Raw genomic sequence first — 25,905 nt, forward strand, 5'->3', positions numbered from 1 at the left:
AGTCTTATAAATTAGTCAGTAAGGAAAATGTCCACCCATATCTATGCACGATTTAAATATCACAAATATCTGAAAATAGGGCTTGAATGTATCCATCCTTTTGACAGATATCTGCAGAAATTCAGTTTCTCCTCTATACACTGTTGTCTAACTAGTTCAAGCACTAACTTTCTGCTCTTGTCAGTAAGAAACTAGATTGCAAATGTAAGTATGTTAAAGAACTGGACAGACATCATTACAGTAGCTATTGATTTATCTCCCTGCAACCGTTTACAAGTCTACCAGACTGCTACATACTCCTTATTACCCTTGTATTTCTGGCCTAGCACCTGCACAAATGCTGATGCTCAAGCACATGTGCTAAGGCCATTCATAAATACTTGCAAGACTGGATAGGCTGAACTCTTAAAGATGTGACATGCAAGCAGTAGTATGTCCCACAGGTTCTTATGAAACATTCAAGACCACCTTACTTTAGTAGAGGAAATTATATAGGCAGAAGAACGTATCTACAAACCCGGGCTTGCTGAATTGATCATAGAAAATTTCCATTAAAAGGCTCCAGGTGATTCCACCATTCACAGAATACTCCAGCAGCACTCCTTGGTTGCGGTTATTAGGAGTTATCAGACATCCATACATGAAATAAAACTGAATGAATTCTGCACTGGTGAGGTTCAAGTCCACTGTAACTAACATACGGCTGCAGCCCTTCAAAGCAATGAAAAAATACGTTGGCTGGCAAAACTTATGAACATAAAAATTGTTAGTTTACAGAGTCACTATTAGTATAACTTCATGTTGTAAACCCTTCAAAACTGTACAAAATTATACTAATTATAAGAAAGGTAAAACTACAACAGAAAACCAAATGTTCTTCCCTAGGGCCATAATTTCAGCTATGTTCCATCTTAAAAATTTCTGTTGTGTATTCATGCACTTTGCTACTGTACCTACAGTTCTACAACATTCAGGGATTGTATTCACCTTTCTTCTGAATACAAGAGTTACAAAAATCCATGCCTCCAGTGTAAACCACAAGATTTTCCAGGCAGTACTAATGAATTGCTGATAATGTGCTAATGGCTCAATTTATGCAAACCATCAAATGGCACAGCATTTTAATATGTGTGTTTTCCCATAATCCCTTCTATACTTCACGTTGCTCAGTCTGTTAGTTAGTGGTGCCTACATAGTCCTGCTGGAAGGAAGTGAAAATGTAAGGCTTCTGTTAGTTTATTTTAGAAAACTTGCATCAGTTTGAACCTAGTTATAAATTTGCATGGAAGAGATCTACAAGCATAACTTTTACATGTTTCTAAAATACTATTTTGTCATTTTTGTAATACTGAAGTTATCTGTAAGCAAACTGTAATTCAGCAGCAGTCTGAGTTATGTATCTACGTATGTAGCTAAACCAGGAAATTTTACTCTGAGCTTACTCTGAAAAACAAACAACAATAAGATATATGAAGGATGAGGCTATACATGATGTATCTTCAAGGGCCAAGTGCAAGTTATATACATTCAAATACGTAGTCATTAATTTACCTCTGCGGTCTGACAAGAAGCTGCACCAAACTCTGGTTTCTGGAAGTTATAAGTGCGATGAGGAGGCTATTATAATCGAGTGGAATTTAATGTCTGCGTACTTGGACTGTGCTTTAAGCTATTAGCTCCCGTCTAAAGGCCCTTCTACAGCTCCTTTCAGGAGGCATACACACTTTATCTCATTTTCCTGGCTGCAGCATAGCCAGGAATACAGTATCTGCTTTCCCGGATTGTTTCTGGCTAGCCCTAGTCTGTAGGACCTGTCTGACTTTGGACTCAGCTAGTTGAAGGATAAAAATTTGTTTGATACGATATGTGTTTAATATGTTATGCTGATATTTTTTACCACCTTGCTATTTATTTAACTTTTTAAATCAGTCCCTTTTATACTGTCAAACGGAGTGAGCTGGCCCCCGTGCTGAGCACGCACCCCACTGAAGTGAAGAGCCATCCCAGAGGCCACCGCCCCGCAGACCGTGCTCAGTTTGCCCCCATTCACTGTCAGCCAGTTCTGGTTCGATGGCGAGCGGTTAAAGTTATCTTTCAGTTGTGTCGGAAGGGGGGTCTCTGGCTCATCGCAGTACAGCCCACCCCAGTGCTCATCACAGCTGTGGAGGAAAACAAATGCAAGGTTCAGATGGCAAAGGCTTTGCACGGGGGTTTAATCAGTGCCGTGTTGTTCCACACAGAGCGTGTCTGCATCATTTGCTAGTGCACAACTGGTGTATGGGGGTTTCAAACATCTGCCACTTTTTGTAGTTAATATGAAACAAGAATGACTTTAGGAAGGCCAGTATTTTGTATCATTCACGCTGGTAACATAAAGTACACTCCAGCAGAGAGTAAAATCAGTAAAATACATTTTACTTGGATAAATAAATCTCAGAGAATGTGCCAAGCCCAAGAATACCCTGCTAATGTTAAATTTTAGGCAAGTTTCTGTAAAATTTTAGAGGATGGGTACTTTCCTGTTGTTTCTTTATATAGTCACTTCCCCTTTTTTTCTCTCCTCTGAAAAACCTTCTTATAATTGTCAAAGATTGGATAACAGCATGGAAATGTGTTTTGCTACTATGCAGATTTCATCAGGGAGATCATGCCTTGGTCCTTCAGTGCTGTCAGGATAGAGGATAACACTATGTCTATTCTGCAGCAGAATATATTTCTAGTGAACACAGTTGCAATGCAATTATACAACCATTCTCCCATTTCTGTTGCCATTTGTGGCTGGAAAAAAGCAATACATCCATCTGGAAGGTATTTCTCTGTTGCCAGACAGACAAATCTGGAGAGATCTGGCTGTTGTTTGTTAGCTTTGCAGGGCTCTATATGGGCTGTTATACAGACAGTTTGAGGATCAAGGCAGTCTGCCGCTGCTGGCATAGCCTACCACGGAGCAGAGTCATCAGGCCATCAAGCCAACACCAGTCCCAAGGCAAAAATCTGGCCTTGTGAAGAAATGGCACTTATCCTTCTGCTTAGTGAATGTGTCCCACCTCCAGCGCAGGTCCTCTGCACCCAGTGCCAGGATAAGGGCACAGGGACAGCATGAAACCCCTCAGGAATAAGAATGACAAGTTCATTAAAATGGCAGAGGAGAATTGAAATGCTACAGCCCTGGGCAGAACAGGGACAAATGGCACTTACATGCAGTTGTCTTGTGTGCACTTCCCATGGCCACTGCACATATCTATGCAGCCATCTCCAATGTAGACATTATCGATTGCCCATGTTTGCTGCTTATCAAAAGGAGCAGGTTGGTGCCAGCGGAAACGTGTTGCTTGAGACCTTTGGGAGAGAAAGAAAAAAACAGAATGGTAATATTTCTATCTAAGCTGATCCTTATTTTGACTGAAAGAAAATGTCAATCTTGAGGCTAGACTGGTCCTGGAAGATTTGTTTGATATCAGCACAACCCACGGTTGATTCCTGACAACGACAAGGTCCCTGAAAAGCCACACTTTGAAAGCAGGACAAACAATAGGTGCTCGGTAGTATGCTATGAGTGTGGAAGGTGGGAAAGGGATCTCCAGAGAGAGCAAAGCAAGTGGGCTGTAGTTGGTGCAGTGGAGAAGAGGGTAGGAAAAAAGTGAAATGCCCAAAGGGAAGCTCAGACCAGTCATAACCACCTTCCAGCACAAATTCAAACTTAAGGGATAGATGGGAGCTGGATCAAGCCAGAATCACCCAAATCCTCCAAGTTTCACCCTGAGCCTGAGTTTTATAGCTTCAGCCCAAGTCAACAAACTAACCCAACTTTTCCTCTATGAATTCTCGCAACTACAGTTAGGAAAGAGCAGCTGTAGGGAGTGGGGTGGCTCCTGGGCAAGATGCTGCCATTTATATATCTAGAAGGGAGATGTGAGAGCACTCATGCAGGGCTTGCTGCATGACTCTGGTTTTGCAGTTTCCTCCCTCGTCTCCATCCAGGGCTTGGCTGGAAATGTTAAGAAACAATCTATGCTGTGATACTGGCTCCTTCCAGTGAATAATTTTCATTTTAATGATTAAAGGGGCCTTAGCTCCCTATTTAAACATCTTTCTTTGATGTAGCTATATGTGAGTTAAGTATCTCAGCTCCCAAGACAGATAACAAAAACCTAGCCAAAAGAGTCAGGTAACACCAAATAGCTATTCTGCTTTTGCAGCAGTAGACACCTATATTTGAACAGCTGTGAGTGGATGAATTTCTGTAATTTATCAAAAATACCATTTCAAACTCAAGCTAGTCCCCGTTTTGCTGTCCAGCACTAGATGGCAGCATTGAACTTCGTGTAGTCTCTTTTATTTTGAAGCTCAAAGAGAAATTACAATTACTGTAATGGACAAAACAAAAAAGCAACAAAATCCCCCAAATTTATTCAGTGTAAAAATAGACCGTTTATAGTAAGGTCAGTTTAATCCTATTTCTTTATAAACATGGTACATGAGATGAATGAATAACAAGTTTATTCAAAGAGAAATGTATGGTTGTGCTCACCAAATAGCATTTTCAAATGCATAAACTCTGAGGAAATCCTTTAGGAATAAAGACAAGCACGTATATGTTACAGTGGCTGCTTTTGGTTTGGCGCTTCACTATATCTATTGAGCTGATGCTCCTGGGAGAAGCTTTGTATTTGCATTTGCATTTTAAAATCAACTCTGAGACTAAATTAAAACTACGTGTTCATAGCCTTCTGCAGGCCAGAGGTTAGATGGCACTCTGAGGTACACAAGCCCTAAAAGGCTACATTAGTATAGGTGCTGTGCACCAGGCCAAGCTATTGATTATGTAGCCTGCATGTCCCTAAAACATACAGGCATGAACAATTGGAGACACACACCTGCTATTACGCAGCTTGAAATAATAAAGCAGCATAAAAGTTATATCACATCTAGACTAAAGGGACTACTAGCCGCACTGTTCCTTATTCTAAAGCTTAATGTCTCCCTTGCTTGTGAGCTAAGTTTGTAATAACGTCTCTAATGCAATCCCTATCTTCATATCTTTGGGAAATGGTTGTACTTGAACCAACAAATATAGTCATGGGATTGGAAAGATAAGCAATATTTGCCTCAGTAGGACATCAGACTTCTTCTTTTGACCTATATTGCTCAAAAAAACTTTTCAGTCTTAAAAATCACAGTTATTTATAAACCTGAGTTTATCTCGGGTGGTAGGTTCCTTTCAGACCCAAACTCAATTGGTTTGGGACACCAACCCCAGACCTGATTTACCCTATTCAGCCTCTAAAAGCCCCTCCTGAACACAAATTTGCAGACTATATACAAGAACTCTTGGGTAATGGATTTTGCAGAAAATGTGTAGTGAAGCAGTACAAAAGAGGAAGCAGAGGAGATTGATGCTGGGAACGAGTCCTGAAAAAGTGCTATTACTTGAAGTAAAGCACTGCATTGAACATGGGGAAGAGTCTAGATATCCCAAATGATTAGTAATAAAACATAGACTTTTCCACTACTAGTTTCAAAGTGTGTGGTAACTGTATAGGCATTCTCAGCGCAATTGCTAAAAAGTAAAAGTCTCAGTTTTCAAACTCATGTGACATCTTTCATAACAATCTTCTCAAACAGGCATAGGCTGTGCCTGCACTGTAGCACTTCTGTGCCTGTGGATATCAGCCTAGGCTTATGTAAGGAGATCGGGCACAGTAACAGGAGCAAAGATGTGGAGTCAAGCTGTGCTGAGAGCCTGACATCCATGCGACCTGTGTTTGCAGTTCTTTACTTTGGGCTAGATCTATGCTGGCTTTATCAGGTATGACTGATCTAGTTGAAGATGTCTCTGCTCATTGCAGGGGTGTTAGACTAGATGACCTTTGAAGGTCCTTTCCAACCCATACTATTCTATGACTCTATGACTGCACAGGGGACAGTCACAGCTATCACTGTAAAACAACACATCAGGTAGGAAAAAAACTGGAAGGCTGAGCTACCCAGTTGACCGTAGGTGGATCTTTTTGACAAACAAAAATCCAGCAATCCAGCAGTTTTCAGGGCACTGTAAGAAACCACATGGCAGCACTCCCAATAGCACTGTCAGTCCCAAACAGCTCCTTTCACTGCAACCTCCCAAAAAATCCTACAATTTTTCTTCCCTCAAAAGACAAAAGAATGTAGGAAAAGGAAGAGGAGGTGAAAATGTGGAATGTGTAAAAATGATGAGAGCATCAAAGCTGAGGGACACACAAAGGATACAACGAATGCACAGAAAAACAAGAAATCTGAAAAGTGCTACATTTAAAACAACCAGCTCATATGCAGCAACAGCAGCACAGGCTGCAGTGGGGATTCATCTGGTCCAATTAGCCACCAAAATGACTAGAATTTAGTGAGGATGATGATAACACGGGAGTCTTTAGAAAATTCTCCGTGTCCACCACCAGGACAAGGTGGACAAGAATTTCCTATCTTTAAATGGCTAAGAAAAGTAAACACACATAGTAGCTTTGCAATTTTTATGCAAAGCAGGATGGGGATTCATTTACTTATACTTATTTATTGCTATATATATGGACCAAAAAAAAATGGCAAGGTACAATTATTTCAATGCTATAATGCATCATGCATCAATACATAGTTATGCATTTAGATTTATTCTGTAGAAAACCAGAGGGAGATACCTAGTATAGGGTGGCAGAGGCAAAGTAACCCGGGTCCACTTGTTGAAAGTGTCAGAAATTAGAATCCTCTGGAGATGGTACTTGTTGCATTCCACATTAGTGGGAAGACAGTCTCTCAAAATTGGGTGCCAGCTCAGGCCAAGGTCCACTGAATATTCCAGTTCAATAGCTAGGGGTGGAAAGATGGTTAGTTACTTAATTTAGAGACTTACATCCATACCTACGATAAACTGGTAATCCCAGAGAGCATTAATCACAAGTCTATGCTGACAAAATAACCACTCAAAACTTCTCAAACCCTTGTATCAGAAGCATAAAGCTCCCTCCTCTGGTGGCAGTGCTGGAAGATACATTACCTGCTGGTGAGCAGGTACAGCTCAGGACAAGACTGCAGTATATCTCCGCGTCTACTGCCTAACTCAGGGACCACAGGTGCAAAGATGAAGTCATCTGTTAAACCACCAGGATTAAGTCAAGCTGCAGTGTGCAAGAAAGTGATGTGACAGCATCATGACCAGCAACTTGTTTTGTTTTTCAGGCTGAAGGATGAGATTCAGCTGGATGTAATCATAGTGTAAGCCAGAGCAACACTCAAATTCAAACTTTTGGCTCTGTCACAAGATGGTTTAGTCACTCTTCCACGCCCCTCCAAACCAGCTCATTTCATTATCCAGCATAAACAATTTTAAATTGAGTTTGTTAGTCAGTAAGCTTGTTTTTGATTCAAACACAGTCTAGCCACATTAAACTAATGTATTCATTTCTCAGCAAAACCCAGCAATTTCATCGTTTTGATGTTTATGGCTTATAAACTTTAATCATGAAAAATATAGGTTAGTCAAGCTCACTAAATACTTCAAGTTAAACTTTTATGCAGTCATTAAGAAGTAAATAATAATGGGCATAGAACTGTAACTTGAAGTAAATGTTCCAGCTGCCAGGCATTCTGGCTGTGCAAAGCATAGAGCATGACTGCAGTGACAGGAGTGATAAATCTGTGATCTTTTTTGATTATTACAGACCCATTTCTTCTATCTTCATGCACAGAGAATGACCATTAATCACCCAATCAGTCCTACCTGATGTCTAAGCATATAAAATAGTGCTATAGAAATACAAGGACAAGTGGATAAGGACAAGGGTGAGTTTTTAGTGTTAAATCTCTGCCACCAAAATGAAATGCTTTGCTCATCGTGACTGGAAGCATGATTAGGTAGTATCCTGCCTAATTTAATACTAAGTTAAGATAATGGTAAGTGTACTAGACAATGAAGCAAAAAAAGAAGGAACTGTTTCTTTGCCAGTATATAGCTAAGCTGTCAAAACACTTCTCAACTTGGCAGAGATGATCTTAGGATCAATCCAGTGAATTAACACATGCTATATGATGCAACATATTGTATTCTCCTCCTCATAAAAAAAAATCTATACCCTAAATTTCTATGCTAAGAGAATGTAATTTAAGATGTACAAACAAGCATTGAAAAGACCTATTTCTTGTGCATCGTAAAATTCACATAATGAACCAATTTTGAATTTCCATGTGATGTGTATTGAATGCACAGCATGTTTTTATTTATATGTGTATATGTATGTGCACATATAAAAGCATGCTCTGCACTCATATGGTAAAAAAAGAAGGCAGGTAATTAAAAATTGCAGAATTATGTGTATATGTATATATACACATATACGTGCATATACCTACACACATATTCATACATGCATACATACATATATATATAATATATACATGTTTATTATTTCATGTGGACCATACAAATTTTTGCAGTTGATGCTGACTTGGCATGTGGGATTTTTTAATCATACAGGTGCAAGTGAGATCAGAACTGAGACTTACTTCACTGAAAATGCAAAACCACAAAGCAAGAAATGTATGCTAGGAATACTCAGCTCCTTATTATTAGAACAAGGAAATCACCCCAAGCAGTGGATACCATGGACTGGTAAATGGATTTGAGTAAGACAGCTGTTAGTATTTTTTCTTAAATAAATTGAACTGCAACTTAAGTACTTGGAGGAAATAATGTACTTTAGTTTATCTTAGGCTTCAGACACCTAGAATAAAATAGATGATATTCCAATTCCTAACAGAAACATGCAGGTTTCTTTTGTTTCTCAGTTTGTGTTACAATGAACAAAGTTCAAAACAAGTGAACTTTTTGTACAGGAGAGGATGAGGAAGAGCAGCAATTACTAAGAAGTCATTACCATAACAGGAGTCCGTGACAGAGCAGGATGCAGCAAAATCTATTTGCAAGAAAGAGTCTTCATTGACAACGATGTCAGTGGTGACAACATAGCGGGTGCTAGCTTTCTCGATGAACACTAGAGCATCCCCAGTAGAGCCACAGACTGGCATCTTTGTTCCACCAGGATGGAGCAGCCACTTTCTACTATCCAGTGTGGTGAAATCATCTTCTAACACTGTATTACCAGAGATGTTTCCTCCAATAAGAATCTGAAATGTTAGGAAAGAAATTGTTATTAAAAAATGTCTAGAAGTCTTCGCAAACATACATGTGACATAGCACCCTGGAGAAGGAAAAGATTTACTGATCTATGCATATATATTCTCCTGGACCCAAATGGACAAATTTACTTTGTAAAGAGCTTAGGTTATGAGAAAGGAGAATATCTTTTTCCTATAAAAGGGTCCAAAAGAAATCAGCTTAGCTATACACATCTAAAGTTCAGGGAGGTGAACTCAATCCTGGATGAAATAAAACTGCTCACAAAAATAAATGTTGGCAGGAGCAAAGTTACACTGTCATTTTTCCTACTGACTGTTCAGCTTTACTGTAATCTGGTGCACTACTGTCAGGTTGCATCTGCTGATATGGGAAGATATCGGTCTTGTTTTGCCATTGACTGTAAGACATCAGCATTTTACTATTCAACAGCAAGCAACATAGAATTAATTTTCATTCGTTATTCTAAATTCAGTTTCTGATTGTTCCAAACTGATATAACTACATTCAATGAAGATACGGGAATGAAAGCATGAGGATTTTCTCATTTTTAAATGGAGGGACAGGAAATAAAATTTTGTAACCGCATCGTTAAACATGGCTGGAGTTTGGTTTCTGAGTTTCTCCTAAGGATATGAACTAACTCCTTTAAAATATTAACTCATAAATATTTAAGCAAGTTGAACTTGGGCAGCCCAGTTACACTACTTAGAGAATAATCACTTTAATAGGGTTTCTTGAGATTTATAGCAAGTCACATAAGCAATATAATAATCTTTATAGAAGCAAATCCAAACTAAAATTTGAAACAAAATTTTGGTTTCAAAATTAGAGGATGGATATAGATTGACATTTTTCTATAGGTTTTTCTATTACATTCTACCAAGCCACTTACATATTTGGATAGATTTTAAGTGAAGTCTTTTGCACTCAGACTTGCGTGTTGCATGGTAAAGCGTTCTGCAATGTTAATCCAGGGCTCTACCAATGTGTAAAAGACTTTCCTAGCTCCAAAAGGGGTGTTCAGAACCCCCCACGGAAACGTTGTGCTAAAACCAGAAGATTAGCAAACAGCAATTGTGCTCTGCTGTTTTGTTAGATTATTATAATTCTGAAATATCTTTATGCAAAGCATTTTTGCTTGATGCAGTGAAATGATATATGCCAACCAAAGGGAAAGACTAAGACTGAAAACAGTCTAAAGTTGTTTATAAAACCCCCAAACAACCCAGAGGATTCCTTACCTGGTCGATTACCCAGGGACTGTAAAAATGGCCGTTCTCGGATGGTTGCCACCAGCGAAGCCGAGTGGAGCTGGAACGGGCCTTCAAGGGAATTTCCAGGGCAATGTATCGTCCAACATTGCTGGAGTTACTGAAGAGGAACTCCTGGAGAAGGCTCCACGTGAGGCCCCCATTGAGTGAATACTGCAGCAGCACAGGCTGGCTCCTGGGGTCTGGCACCCCCTTGCCACATCCCAGTCTCATGAAGAACTGCACAAATCTAACAGGGGGAGCAATTACTGCAAAGATTTCTTTTCTGTAACACCCTACACAACCAACTAGAGAGACTTGGAGTTTGTTGACTTAGCCCCATGATTTCTTGCTGTAGGAGTCAGCTTTAAGAGCTCTTATAATTGCCTTTTCAAAGCCTCCAGAATATAAGCAGACAGACAGGTGGGATGACAAAAATTTGGTTTGCCTATGTGGTGGTTTGCCAGGCAGAAGAGGCTGAGCAAAGCTTGACATTTATGTTTTGACCTTTTGTCTGCATAACAGATGTTGTTGCAAATATCTGGAACTTAATCCTGGGTGAAATTTTTATCCCTGTAGCCCTTGAGTACAGATTTTAGTGGCAGAAAAGTAACAGTGCCCTAAGTAGATCATGTTTTGTTATGAATCTGCTGAAATGTTTAAATTCAAAACAAGCATCCCGGTTTTCCATTGGCATAAACTAGAGAAAATCTGGATAGGAGAATAAAGCACATTTCATTTTCAGGGATCATTTTGTCCATTTACTCAGCCTGGGAAATTTGTCTAAATCACACCACTTAGATGTGCCGGCTTCCCTGAAGCCAGCCCAAGCCACCCGGGGACACCAGTGCTTTCATCCCCTATTTAATTGGCTTCTCCAAAGCAGCACAATAGACTCGTATCAAACTGTGAAATTCTTCCTCTTAGCTGACACTCATAAATGGCTCTACTCTGCACTTGGAGTGGAGGGAACCACTTCTGTAATGATATTTACCTATTAGACTCACAGGGATATTACAAGTATTAATTCATATTTGCACAGCTTTTGCGCAGCTTTAGAGTGTTGTATCTGTTCTAATTATTATTGCATTAGTGCTGCCTGGCTCATGGTTAAATGAAACGGTGCAGAAGTTTTGTATCAAAAGTCTTGTTCTGGTTTGATCTGCAGGTAGATCCACTGGGACTGGAGGCTGCAGAGATCCTGGGCAGACAAAGCTTCAATAAACCACCAGACCCACAAGTCAATTAATTCTAGTCCTTGCTGTGACTCACGGTTTCTCTTGCTACTATATATAACTTCTTTCACTACAGATTGTATCTAGCTCCATGTCCCAGACATGACATACTGCTTGTGCTGTAAAGGAGCACTGGGGACCCTCATGGATCAACATATCAACTGTAATGGATTGGATTCACTGCTGGCAAGTCTTTGTGCCTTCTCAGATTTACTCCACCATTTGCCACATAATTCAAAGGAAATAAACCCAGGTGACCTTGTCTCTGTTGAATCTGCTCTCTGTGGATTGCTATTCTTTTATCCTAATTTTTACTCATATAGTAATAACCACCTCAAATATAGGTAACATCTAGCAGATAAAAAAGTTATATTAAAATACCTCTCTTCTCATCCCACAGATATTTTGCAAAGGCTCTGCCTATTTCACAATGAAAAAGCAAAGTTTTCTTGTAGATCTAGTAACATTAAAATGTGTGGATAGTCTTCTACTAATTCAGAATTGAGAAGGATTTCATCAGTTGTGATACTTACAATATTCTGTCCTTACTTATATTTCATGCTGTGCAGTTTCAGCTACTGGTATATGACGGTGATATACTGTCCCTTGTATTAAATTTTTTAAAATACAGATACTATGTGATGGTAGTGGATAGCGGATTGCAGAGTTCGTTTGTTTTCAATCCCCCGGTGCCAAGCATGGCTCAGAGTGCTAACACACACCACTGCTCACCTGTGTACTTCAGAGGATTTCCTCATAGGAAAAGGGGAAGTTTTAATGTGACTGAGTCTAGTACCCTTAAAAATGTCTGTTAGAAATGCTGGTTCTTGTCATTCCTGGCATAAACTCAAACCTTTCGCCAAGTTCTGTGCAGAACTCAGCACATCTGTGTCACAGCCAGATCTGTTGCGCTTTGCAGGTGGCCAATACAGTCAGCCTGGAAATTAAGAAAATCCCACTGCAATTACTTAGGTTGCTCAAGAGCTGTTGCAGTCTGCCGTGCTCTTCAGAGAACGTACAGTTATTTGTTGATAACTGTTGTTTTTCATAAGCATAAACAAGAAATTAAATATATTGCTTTGTTTGCCTTTTACTAAGGCATAAGCTATTTATCTCCATATAACACCTTGAGGTCAATATATGCAAATCCAGCTACAGACTATTACTGAGAAGAGATAAATGATAGTTCTTTGAACACAAGCAATAAGGAAAACATGTCATTTAGTCTAATGGAGCAACTTACAAGACCTCTTGTGTCTTTTGTTAAGCAATCTTTTAATTTTAGAATGGTCTAGGAAATCAAAATAGTGCAGAGAATTGATGTTTGTGTTTACCAAGTTCTGAAAAAAGTTTGCTGTGAGGAATCTTACAAATTACAGAGATCTTTAATATTACACTTCACTGAGGGTTAGCTAACTGCTGATCTAAAAAATATAATGGTTAGAAATTAGGCATCTTTATTGACTATAACGTTCTGCAACCATTATTTAAAGCTTCAGTGTAATGAAGACAAGCCAAAAAGAGATAAAGTGCCGGTTAAAGTGTTTCCCACAGAACATTAGAGAGGAGTCGGGTGCTTACAAGAGATCAGGGGAAAAAAGTCTTGCAGAAAATGCAATCTCTTGAAAGTAATAATATAATGATATAAGCTAAGATACTGAATAATTAGAAAACAACGCCTGTTTGTTAGCATGCACGCAATTCAGACGTGGTTTAATTTCTATTAGTATAAATTTTTTAATGTGGCTTGCTTACCATGTCTCACTCACCAAATATCTACTCTGCAGGCTGTAATGATACAATAGAATCTCTAAATGCACTAAAAATATTTGTTTTTCAATTGCTGTGCTCAGTGTAGCTGGTGACAGCTTGATGGGAATTTCTCAGTGAATTATTGGAAACAGATGTGCACAACAAGGAGAAAGTAAGCTTCAGAAATTAAAGAATTATGAGATGATGAATATAAGAACTATACTGGCAGCAGATACTCCTGTTTCAGCAATGGCTCATAATATACCAAACTGTAAGACAAGCAGAGCGTGTGACATGCACTCGATTTCTCATGTTATGCATTTAAGAAATAAAAACTTACACAGACTACTGAAGGTGTGGCATCAGATCCTGGAGTTCTTATTCAAGGAAAAAAGTAATACTTAAATGTTTAATCCCATTAAAGTTCAAGTTAGATTTAATTTAAAGTGGTAACAATGGTTAAAATTGAGTATTTGCTAGAGCAAGGACCACAGAATATATCAGCTTGCCTTCACCACAGGAGTGTCACATATGAATTACTCTTCAGTATCTTGTTTCTTCAGTGAAATCCTGACAGAACTTTGAAATTGTGTTACCTGGCTTGTGACAAATCTAGGTCTCGAGTCATCAGCATACGTAAGCCTTCTTCATTGAAGAAAAGGTTGTTTCCTCCAGACATGATACCACATTTCCTTGATGGCTTTCCACCACTCACAAGCAGGAATCTATCCGACTCCAGCTGACCTGAATACAAAGTGAATACATATTTATGATTTACTCGAAATGTGCCTTCTGCAAGAGTACTATTTCCAGAGGAAGAGAGCTAAATTAAACATCACATGCAGAGTGAAGAAACATCCAGTGTTTCCGATGCAATGCATTCTAGAAAACTGCCACAAATCAAAACAAAACAAACAAACCCAGAAGAATGACATCTGGGATCTTAGTCTCCAGTTACTCACAAGATCTACTTATCTTCATTTTTCTTAAGATAACAACAAAGTTCCCAGGTCTATAAAGAAACTTTGGGTACCATGTGGTAGCATGCAAACAAGGGCTGGCAAAAATGAAAATGAACAGCAGCACCTATGAAGGGATGAATTTGATTCACAGGTGTTGCTTTATTCAAAATGTGCTCTACTTGCCATGCTTGCTAGCAGGGGAAACCTTAAGGTGGTTTTAGAGTTAGAATCATAGAATCATAGAATCATAGAATCGTAAGGGTTGGAAAGGACCTTAAGATCATCTAGTTCCAAACCCCCTGCCATGGGCAGGGACACCTTGCCCTAAACCACGTGGCTCAAGGCTCTGTCCAACCTGGCCTTGAACACCACCAGGGATGGAGCATCCACAACCTCCCTGGGCAACCCATTCCAGTGCTTCACCACCCTCACTGTAAAGAACTTCTTCCTTATATCTAATCTAAACTTCCCCTGTTTAAGTTTGAACCCATTACCCCTTGTCCTACCACTACAGTCCCTAAGGAAGAGTCCCTCCCCAGCATCCTTGTAGACCCCCTTCAGATACTGGAAGGCTGCTATGAGGTCACCACGCAGCCTTCTCTTCTCCAGGCTGAACAGCCCCAACTCTCTCAGCCTGTCTTCATATGGGAGGTGCTCCAGCCCTCTTATCATCCTCGTGGCCCTCCTCTGGACTCGCTCCAACAGCTCCATGTCCTTTTTATGTTGAGGACACCAGAACTGTACACAGTACTCCAAGTGGGGTCTCACAAGAGCAGAGTAGAGGGGCAGGATCACCTCCTTCGACCTGCTGGTCACGCTTCTTTTGATGCAGCCCAGGATGCGGTTGGCTTTCTGGGCTGCAAGCGCACACTGCCGGCTCATGTTAAGCTTCTCGTCAACCAACACCCCCAAGTCCTTTTCTGCAGGGCTGCTCTGAATCTCTTCTCTGCCCAGCCTGTAGCAGTGCCTGGGGTTGCCCCGACCCAGGTGTAGGACCTTGCACTTGGCTTGGTTAAACTTCATAAGGTTGGGATAAGGTTGTGGGCATAGATGCTGTGTGTGCCCAGACAAGCATGAAGCTTTGAGTTCTCTCCTGCCAACACTTGTTTGAGGTCTGCCATGCCTGCTGAGCAGTGGCCCTCATCACTGAGACACACAGACTGCTCCGAGATGATATTTGCCATATTAAGGCCACTTAGACTTCCCTTGTGAGAAACGAGACAACATTAAAGCCCTCTGTTGTTTGCCTCATTTACATTCTGTCTGTACTGAAATCAAGCTACCATCAAACCATCACTTTCCTCTAAAATTATTTTGTATGCGTAGAGTTTCAGGAAATTCTATTTCAGTGAACATCTTGTAGTCCACAACTTCACCAAGAGCCAGACGCTCCAAACCAGACACTGATAGCCATCAGACATTCACAAACTGTGGCTGAGAATGACACCTAACTGCTTCATTCATGGGAATACCTCCACGGCACAAATTACATGCAGAACCATGCAGGGGTGAGGAAGACTTCACAGTTTCATCCCTTGAGCCATGGGTTCCGCTAAGATGGACAGACAGAATTCAGACTCCCTCCGAAAAGTGATACCTTCAAAATCATCCTTAAGGAAGTCGGTGTTCTTGGTACTTATTTTGCAGGTTGGCCCAGAGTACCCAGGGTCACAGATGCACTTTGTGCCGTTGATACAGCTGCCATGACCATTGCACATCTCCTCACACTGTGGGCCGATGTACACATTGTCAATTGCCCAGGTCACTGGCTGGGATCCAGCAGGGTAAAATCCTTGGTACCATCTGAACCTTGCCAACCTGAAAAGGCATAAAGAGTATTTACTTTAAATAATAGTTCCACCTTTTTTGTACTTCCTACATATACCATACTCTGCATATGTGGTATTCTTTTTGTTGAAAATTGTTTGATAAATTGCTTAATTCTAGAAACTGACTGCTATATCTAATTCCTTCAGTACCTCACGCATCTTTATATTGACGTTCAACCCAAGTACTGATAGAAATAAGAAAAACATTATTCATAAGTTGTAATACCAAAACTGAATGATGGACTTGAAAATGGGATTCGAAATCTAACCACTCTTCTCACCATCACTCGCAGGGAGGATGAATGGCTGTGGTCTGACGGATTCCCTTCTGCTTTGGTGTACGGTGTCTGGGGCAGACTGAGCCACTTTCACCCTCTCCTGGAGAGTGAAATCCTACATGCTGCCACCCTGCCCGCAGTGAGACCATCCAGTGGAGCTGGGATGGGAGGATCTCCCCCTCAGTTACATGGAAAAAAAATTTCATCTCCCTTGTCATCAGGTATTCAGCTTACTGTTGGGTAGCTTAATCTTAAAGCAGACTGATATTGCAAGTTGTTAATTTAAACTATATTCTCCTTTGGGTGCTGTTCTGTCATTTTTAATTCTCCTTCTTAGTGTCAACATGCATACAAAGGACTGACTGGGGAAGGAGGGAAAACAAATTGAGATGGGGAAAAACACTTGAGAGACTAATTTTATTCCCAATTGTGAAAATGCTTTAAAGGGGGAAGGAAACCAGTAGAGTGAGAAGGGAAAAACACTTAATTGTGTTTCATGTTTAATGTGTCTTGTTAGAGATATCTAAATGTAGCAAGTATTTATTGGCACAGGTAGCTGATGAGTTTTTCCTCTTGATTTGCTAACAAGGAATTTTTATGAGGGGATTCAGATGATAAGGGGTAACTGATGGGTGGGGATGCTACTAAGAGTTTCAAGAAAGGTACCTGAGAACCAGAGTCCTGCTGGAAGTAAAAAACATTGATTTTAGTGTGCCCTGAGGGGAAGGACACAAGTGTGAGGCTGGAGGTGTTGTAACCTCCTTTTCAGAGGAGATCTCTGCCCCACAGGCTAGATTCATTCCATCCCCAGGCACATCAGCTCCTTCCCTCAGGCTTCAGGAGGGTGAAACGTGACTGAAGCAGGGAGTGAAACACTGGTCTTGCTGAAGTCAGTAGGGGTTTCTTCACTGACTCAGCAGGCCCTGGGTTTTTCCTTCAGGACATAACTGGAATACTAATTCTTAGTTACAGCTGTCTGCTGAGAACATATATTAATTTCCAAAATAACACTTGTGGTGGAAATAACTGAAAATGTCTTCATCTTCCTTTAAATATAATCAAAACTCGGGATGGCAAGGGTGAGGGGTTTTTCAGAATTAGCAGCAGTCAGGTATGGATTTTTTTAATTGTTATTCCAGTGGATTTTGGTGGAGAAAATCCCTCTTCAGCCTTCTGGCCCAAGAATTTCATGGCACTGAATGCCCCGTGGAAGCTGCTCCGTGCTGCTGGGTTTGGCTGGCTATCAGCAATTGGCTTCTGGCCTGGCATGTTGGGAAAGAAACTGAAGGGAAGGCAGGCAAACAGGACAGAAATACTCAGGAACAGAGGACTAAATCAAAATACTTGGAAGGTTTAAATGAGTTAGAAATCTGCATAGACAAAATTTTCTTTTGAAGGGATGCATTGGTGGTTGTGTAAAGGGTCAAATAGTTGTTTTGGAAAGAAACAGAAGGACAAATGAGCTGCTGCAAGAGATGGTTACCTATTCCATGCTTGAAATGATAACTGTCATAAACCAGAAGTTTCAAGTTTAAAATTTAAACATTTTCTTAAATAATTAAACATCCAGGCTTTCCAGATTTGGTTCTCATCTCTTATATAGGTCTTTTCATACTTTCAGAGGCACATAGGGGGCCACTTATTTAGTGGAGGGCCCATTGCATGCAGTAGTTTCATAAATACTCCATCTCATAGTTGCATAGCTCATTTTCATTCCTATTTGCTACAGGTTTAACCCTTAATGATGTGGTCTTTTACATAAACTGAGTTGATGCTAGGAGACAGTTTTCCCTGAAAAAATTAACAGTTATGTTTTAAACTTTGAAAAGTTACATACTATTATTATTATTATTATGCCTGCTGGCATGTATTGTTTTTCTATACTATGTATCTGTTAGCATCCAATCTGGTTTGTTCCACAAACTTTCAGTTTCTGAGTGACTGCAGCCATTAACTTCTTAGAATCTGAGAGCTTTACAGCTACAAGAAACCTGGAGCATTTAGATCAGTCCATTTCCTTACACTGAAGTAGAATCAGGTTTATACTAGCTCATATTTTACTGCTTTTTATAATGAATTTCAAAATTTCATGCAAGAATATCCTTGATGAATTCAAATAGCTAATGCACTGCAGTAAAGAACATTCAAAACTCTGTAAGGACAGTCAGTTTTGCATTAATTTTACCATGCAACCCACTTGCATAAAAATGTCACCAATTAGAAGATACATGGATAAATAGGACATCATCTGTGGTTATCTACATTAGCATTAGGCACAACACATTTTTGGGAATTGCGTGATCACTAATAACACTCAGGACAAAAAGGAGATACAAAACGATCATCTGGTTTGCTCTGGTGCTGCAGGTCTTACGCACTGCTCTTGTGGTGGGAGAACATTTTGGATGGAAAAGAGAAATAAGAGCAAACTAACAAGCAGCTGGGCAGGAATAGGAGCTGGACACTTACCCGCAGAGATGCAGTTTTCCAAAGTGAATGACCTCCCTTCTCCAGCCCTGGGTGGTGCCTGCGTAGTAAGTGCTACTTGTGTGATGCTCAGTGGAGCACAGGGAGCTGAGGTGGCTGCTGCTGCTGTAGCACAAGGGGAGCAGCAGGTGCCAGGTTGCCCCCAGATCTCGTGAGAACTCCAGCTTTACTGGGTCGGCAGAGGAGCTATCAGTGGTGCAGCCGATATTGATCTGGGGGCCAAGACATGAAATGCAGAAGATGACAGAGGGCAGGCTGTGGGGCTCCTAAATTGTTCTTCATCTTAGTCAGCCTCCCCCAGTTGGTACAGTGATTTGGGAACTCATTTAACAACTGGGATGATGCATCCAAGACATGCACATGAACATGAACATGAACTCTTGCATATTGCCCTACCTGTCCATGGGCATATCACCCTCTGGCATATCACAAAATGAATGTAATATGAGATTCCCAACTACTTCTAGTAAGAGAAAACCATGAAATTAATTAGGCAAAATCCCAAAGGAGAGCTGCTAACATTGCTGGAGCAAATGCATCAGCTCTTGCAGTCTTCTGGCAGGTACCGAAGTAATCACAGCACCAAAAAAATGTTCATTTTTAAACCCAGAAATATTAAAACAACATGTGCAAACATAAACTTTTTGTTAAATTGCTGAGCTGCAGTATGGTTGCCTTTAATGTCACACTTCCAAAAAATCCCCTCCTTGTGCCACATATTGTGTGCTGTATCATTTCAAGATGTTCTTCAGCTTCCATACTCACTACCCATTTGCTTATGCATAGTGGCAAAGCCCTAGGAGACAGCACTGAAAGAGTATCATAGCTGGATTGGATTTAGATTCAATCTCACACCAAAACATAGTTTGGCAGTGTCAGACTTCTCAGGGTGTTCTTACAAGATTCCCAATGTAAAGAACAGTAGAAAAGGTAGAAACCTTACATAAACAACAGTTCTACTACTGGGAAGAAAACCCCAAAATGATGTTTTGTACAGAACCTGAGACCTCTTCAGACATATTTTCTGCATACATTCAGTGCAAATTAGTCTGCTTTTCTTTCACACTGATATTAAGATGTTCATTTAGTTTCAAATTGCTTATATAAAAGAGGAGGAATTAGTTCCCTTACATGATGACCCTGTCATGTAAAATAAGATGTAATTTACTTACCATGCAATAAATAAAAACCACTGCTGATAAAATTCAAAGTATGTACAAAAATTATGAAAAATTTAGTTTTTTACGTATCTTTTTAGTGGAAAATAAGTGTGTTTCTAACATGCTTCTCTGCAATGAAAATCTATTTATTTCTAAAACCCAGTAATACTTAGAACTGTGCATGAATGTTTTAGATGTATCCTACATCATACTTCCTTCATCACTCTTCAGCACACATGAGTCTCATCAACCTGCAGTTGACTAGAAGGGCTGCCTACTCATCTGGAAGCTTAGAGAGATGCTTGAACCAATATAGGTTTTGACTCTTGAGACACAGAGAGAAACTCTACTGCATTATGCATAACTTCTTCATTTATACTAATGTCCTCAAAAAACGTGAGCTGAAAACAATGTTATTACCACATATGGAAGTAAGCATGTAGATTTTATGAGGTTAATGCTCTGAAGACTTACAAATATCTTAAAGTGACCTCAAACATTTTTGTTCTACAGGCTGTAATCTATATTTTAAAACAAAAAGTGGTTTGCATTCAATAATTTATGAATTAGATGCATGACAAACTGAAGTGTGCAAGAGTACACAGCTAAACCTAGTTTTCTTGGAAAACCCTTAGTATCATTTTAGTAGTTGTTCATAAACTGGTATAATTTGCTGTTTAATGCTACAGCATGCTATGTCTTTGTTAAAAACAGCCTGGTAATTGAAGTATGGTAATTTACATGAAAGAATCTTTTACACTTTCTTAATGACAATATAATGACCTCTCTAAATTAATACATTCTAGGCTAAATGGTTACTCCTAACAGAAGCTGCCCTAGCCAATGCACAGTTTGGATTTAGACTATGAACCAGAAGACTATGTGTTGTCATTGGGGTACCCGTTCCCAGTAACTATATGTGAAGCACAAAAAATATGCTCCTTATTCATGAGCTTTAGATAACTCCCTAAGATGGCATGAATTCAGGTCATCATAGCCAAAGAACATCTTCCTCTAGAGTGTCTAGGAAAGCATGGGCAGAAGAAAAAGGAAAACAGAACCTTGGCTTTGAGAAAGTGCAGTTAAGCCAGCAGGTAGGAAAAATTAATTTCTAGTGTCACAGATGAAGTTGTAGCTCTCTGCTGGGTCAGGTTGTGGAAATGCTGCTTTTTAAAGTATTTTAAGTATTTTAAGTACTTAAAATAATAGGCATGGACAAAGCAGTAGTTTAGGCAAGAAAGAAGAAGACTTTGAGTCAGAAATTTCCTTTACCTCTGTGTTAAAAAGCTGCATGATACACCCACATAAGGGAAAGTAACATTAAAGCAATTAAGGGGAAATTTCACAGGCTTCTCTACTTGGCAATCATAACAGCTGGGCAAATACAGCAAAGAGCAGAACCTGAAAGAACAGAACTCTCTAAGCTAAAAGCAAAATAATTTTCTGAGAACAAGTACCTCAAATTGGATTATAGTGTTTTCATTTACACTCAGGTCCCTTGTTGTGATGGAGTGTTCCCCAACTTCATTTGAAACAAATACCATAGCCGAATCTTCTTCCCTGCAAGAAAAGGAAAGGAATACTTTAGATTCAGTTTATTACATCATCACTTCTTTCTAATTTATTGCTGAGAGTTGCTTACGGAGCTCCTTTAGATGAATATGGGCAATAAAGCCCAATATTTCCACCAGGATAGAAAAACCAATTGTCTTCTTTGGGACCGAAGTCAAATGTATCCAAAAGGATCATGGGATTCTTTAGGTTATTTCCATCAATAATGAAGTCATCAATAATCCAGATTTCTTCTTTTTTGCCTACAAAGAAAAGGGGAACATTCCTATTAAGACCTACTGCTACTGCAACTAGAAAGCAGAACAGTAACCAATATTTATGGATTACAAGGAGAAAAGGGTGCTAAAATTATGGCGTCACTATTTTCATTTTCCATGAAAATGGACATGTAAAATGGAAAATTTTCATTTTCCATGAAAATAGTTCCCATACTGCTCTGCATCCTGACCCTACAGAATTAGCTTTTATTCCTCTAAAATTTATAGAAGTCACAGCGAATGGAAGAGTGAAAAACCTGTGTTGAATAATTATCTTCTGTTTAAAGCACATTTACTTTTGAAATTCTAGCGTCAATGTCTTCTTTCATCTAAAAGAGCAGCTGCTATAGAGCCCAAGCAGTCTGAAAGGATGATTTCATTCTATACCTTTTTTCTTGCACTTAGCAGTTTGTGTTTGCCTGGCAAGAGCTCTTTGAGAGAGAAGGAAACTCTGAGTGACCTTCTCTCCAGTGGATTATGAATTCAAATATGTTGGAAAATTGGTGCTTGCAAACTGGAGAGGAAGGATTAGATTGCCAGATCTTTTGTGTAACTGTTTTTTTCATCTATCTAAAAGCCTTTGTGTTGATCAGAGAAAGTCAAGAGGTTTCTTTTAAACAAAAATCCTACATAAGCATAGCGTCCATAAGAAAAGTTTAGTTAAGTGTTTTAGGCAGGACCTATTAGAAGAATGAACTAGAACTGGATTCTTAGGACCAGATTTGAATTTCTTAGAGGTGCGCTAGGAATAAATGACTGCTGTATCATCGTGTCTAAATGATCACTGGGATTCTTTAGAGCCCTTAAGGTCAGCTCCTGCTAAGAGATGTGCTTAGAGTAACTGAGAGCAAAGGAAAGCTTTCTTCAGCTTAATCAGGAGGAATGAGCTGTGTTCCTCTTGTGGTTTTCTACGGTTCTTTACAATTTAATCAATAGATTAACTGCTTACTACATACTCTTTCTAAATAGGTTTTTAATGCCTAGTTAATTCTGAGCAAGGTAGGCCCTGTTCCAATTTACACTTGGGACACTTTTGTATAATTGAAGCATTCTGATGGGGCCTCAATGTAAATGAGAATCAGGTCCATTAAAAATAATGAGAAGAACCTGAGTGAAGTTAGCAATTGGTGTTGCTTGATCTCCCAGGCCCTCCAGGACCAAAGATTATGATAGTCTTCTGCATACAGTCTAGGGGTATTAGGCTAAGGTATGTTCACTTTAAAGCATACAGTAGCAGGAGTTGTAAGAACAGTAAACATAATCCTGTGATAATTTTAGTTGAAGGAATTAAAATGTAAGAAAACATGAATTAAGGGTTTCTATTACTGTTGAGTTAAAAAATCTAGCCTCTTACAAATGCTGAGCTGCGCAAGTATGGAGTCTCATGGCTGTCTCTTCCTTACCGTTGTTGTAAGGTTGCCAGAGCCTGAACCTCGTTGCGTTGCTTTGGGCTGCATAGGGCAGAGGGACGTTAATAAAGAGGACATCTGTAGTCTGCGTGAAGTAAAACTCATCTATCAGGTGCCAAATGATGCCACCGTTGACAGAATATTGCAGCAGGATGGAATGAGACCTCTCGGGGGTGCCTGGAGCAGAAAGGACATGCATTTACGTTCATTATAATACAGATTTAAAAAATACTGGCTCAAAAACACTTCAAGTGTAAGTACAATTAGGTTACTCTGACATCTATTACAGAGTATGGACTTCCTTTAACAGCTTAAGCTGTTGAGACATTATATGTGTAATATAGATTGTGTATTGTACATACACATCTTCCTGTGCTTTCCCTTGCTTGCCTGTCTGCAAAATGCTAATGACTCAGGGGCTAAATTTACATTGCTGTTCATGATATGTATGGTCACAGTTAATTACTTAGATGAGAAGCTATCTCAGTGCAATAATTTTTTAGATTAGAACAAATCAGCCCCTTCTACCACAGACATTTTTCAGTAATTCAATATTTATTTGCTTGTCTTTCCCAGGTACCAGACATTATCCTCTCCATCTGTAGCACCCACAGATAAAGAGACAGTCCTGCCCTCACAAATTTATAATCTGACTGCAGACGCCAATATGAGCCTATTCATGCCCAGAAATCATATAATTGATGGAAAGCACTGAGGATCTTTAGTAGCATGTTTTAATGATAACAACAAAGAAGCAATATTCTGTGCTTTAAGCTGGGCCTAAAAATCAGTGGTGGAACTGAAAGTACAATTTTCATTTTCTGACTACCAGTTCCTCCTTTTTTTACTTCAAGCTTTAAAGAGTCAATAAAGGCTCTTTACAGCCCAAGCTATGAACATATGCTGATTAGAGCCCAGCACTCGCACTTGATGCTGGTTACCCTGTACAGGCTTGGTCCCCAGTGCATGTTTGGTCTGTGCCTGACTTGCTCACCAGGTACATCAGCATCTGAGTGACAGTATCTCTGAGCAGAGCTCTCACTCAGTCAAATTTATACTCCCTGTTACCTTTGTAGTGTGGCTGAGTGATGGCACATCCCCCAAAACTCAGTCTGAGGGCAGGAACTAGCAGCAGAAAAGGACTAAGAGACAGTTTCTTCATCCCTTCCTCACTGTGTGTTACTGTGCAAATTTCTCCCACTTTCTGTTCTTAAATTAACTAAATTTGCTGAAGCCAACATGCCTGATGTGCATGCTCCTGCTCCACTCTGCTCCAGTGCAAAGACTCTTCTCAACAGCCATGTATGCAACACAGCAGGGAGGAGACGTTTGCAGTCAGGAGCTGATTTCAGTTTATCTATGGCAATTAACGGTAAACAACACATTGGTCTTAATGCTTACAGATGAGAGATGTGCCCAGCTATATTAATTTGCATTCAACATTAGGGAGCTTGTTTGGCCTAAGTCCTGGATCCAGGCCTAGGGCTAGCATTTAATGAGAAGAGATTTCTCATGGAGTTTCACTGCTTTACCTCTTGTGGGCCAAGTGTCAAAATCCAGCCTTGAGCCTTTGGCTATTCCTGCTTTTCAGAATGATACTTTTAATCATCATATTTTTTTAAATATTTTTGTAAGGATTATGTATAGAATATTTCCAAGGCATAGTTTTTTTTAAAAAAGAAGTCTTCACAAAGATTTTGCTTTTAAACATGAAATATTGGACATATTATTGTTTTGGGGCATATTATGGTTTCGCTGTTGTTTTCTCTCTTTTCTATAAAGCACTTAAAAAATGGTAATAAATAGCCAAATATATATAATTAAATACCAATTAAAGAGAATCAAACTTAATTCAGAAAGAGCTACATTTTTACTTGCCATACAAAGATTTGGCTAATATATTTATTTAGGAAGAAAGAGGTGGTTCAAAACTATTTTTATGCTGTCCTTTAGCAAATGATGAGTCAGTTAGGATCCAGTCCCAGAGTGCTGAGCTTTCCACAGAAGCTATGGACATCTTCCACCTTCCACCAAAGGGAGGGGAGTTTTTGTATGCTGAGACTTCAAACTGGAAGCGCCAGTTCTACAAGCAGTGCTGGGAAAAACTTCTGAATCGCATGGGAGTGACTCAAACCCTCAACCAGGTTAGTAGTTCTCCACCATGTCACACCTGGCTTGGATAAAATTATTCTGCAAAGCCAGAACGGCAGGGGCTTAGAGCAGGTTAAGACTGAATCATTGGTTTGAAAATACTCATACTAGGGAAACCGTCTCAAGCTTGTTACACCAACGTGTAAACTTGGCTCGCAAAGTCTGACTACTATTCATACGCAACTAAACAGAAGTATGGAGTTTTAATCATCTCTAAGATACCTAAGGAAGTCAAATGGTAAGAGCTTTTAAGGCAGTGGAATGACGCTTGAAAAGGAAAATCCCTGTAGTTCCTTACTGGTCTCTGATCTACTTAAGGCACCACTTTATGACTTTAAAACCTGACAAATACATTTATTTTCCCAACACAGTGCAAAATCTCTAAAAAATCTTG

The 25,905-nt window shown here is 39.6% G+C and overlaps 1 protein-coding gene across 2 annotated transcripts in view; it reads right to left on the reverse strand.

Moving 5' to 3' along the window:
• The window catches only part of RELN (reelin), a 287,656-nt gene that overhangs the window by 24,909 nt on the left and 236,842 nt on the right, over window positions 1-25,905 (reverse strand). For both annotated transcript variants that reach the window (XM_030480802.1, XM_030480801.1), the window contains exons 38-49: window positions 23,355-23,537; window positions 21,765-21,936; window positions 21,580-21,682; window positions 18,945-19,174; window positions 15,966-16,186; window positions 14,003-14,150; window positions 10,411-10,669; window positions 8,907-9,156; window positions 6,675-6,843; window positions 3,199-3,339; window positions 1,982-2,159; window positions 518-711 (exon numbers count right to left, since the gene is read on the reverse strand). In XM_030480802.1, coding sequence (XP_030336662.1) covers window positions 518-711; window positions 1,982-2,159; window positions 3,199-3,339; window positions 6,675-6,843; window positions 8,907-9,156; window positions 10,411-10,669; window positions 14,003-14,150; window positions 15,966-16,186; window positions 18,945-19,174; window positions 21,580-21,682; window positions 21,765-21,936; window positions 23,355-23,537 — 2,248 coding nt within the window. The remainder of the gene's footprint in view (window positions 1-517; window positions 712-1,981; window positions 2,160-3,198; window positions 3,340-6,674; window positions 6,844-8,906; window positions 9,157-10,410; window positions 10,670-14,002; window positions 14,151-15,965; window positions 16,187-18,944; window positions 19,175-21,579; window positions 21,683-21,764; window positions 21,937-23,354; window positions 23,538-25,905) is intronic.

This window comes from Strigops habroptila, chromosome 3 (genome assembly GCF_004027225.2).
Source record: "Strigops habroptila isolate Jane chromosome 3, bStrHab1.2.pri, whole genome shotgun sequence".
Taxonomy (NCBI): Eukaryota; Metazoa; Chordata; class Aves; order Psittaciformes; family Psittacidae; genus Strigops; species Strigops habroptila.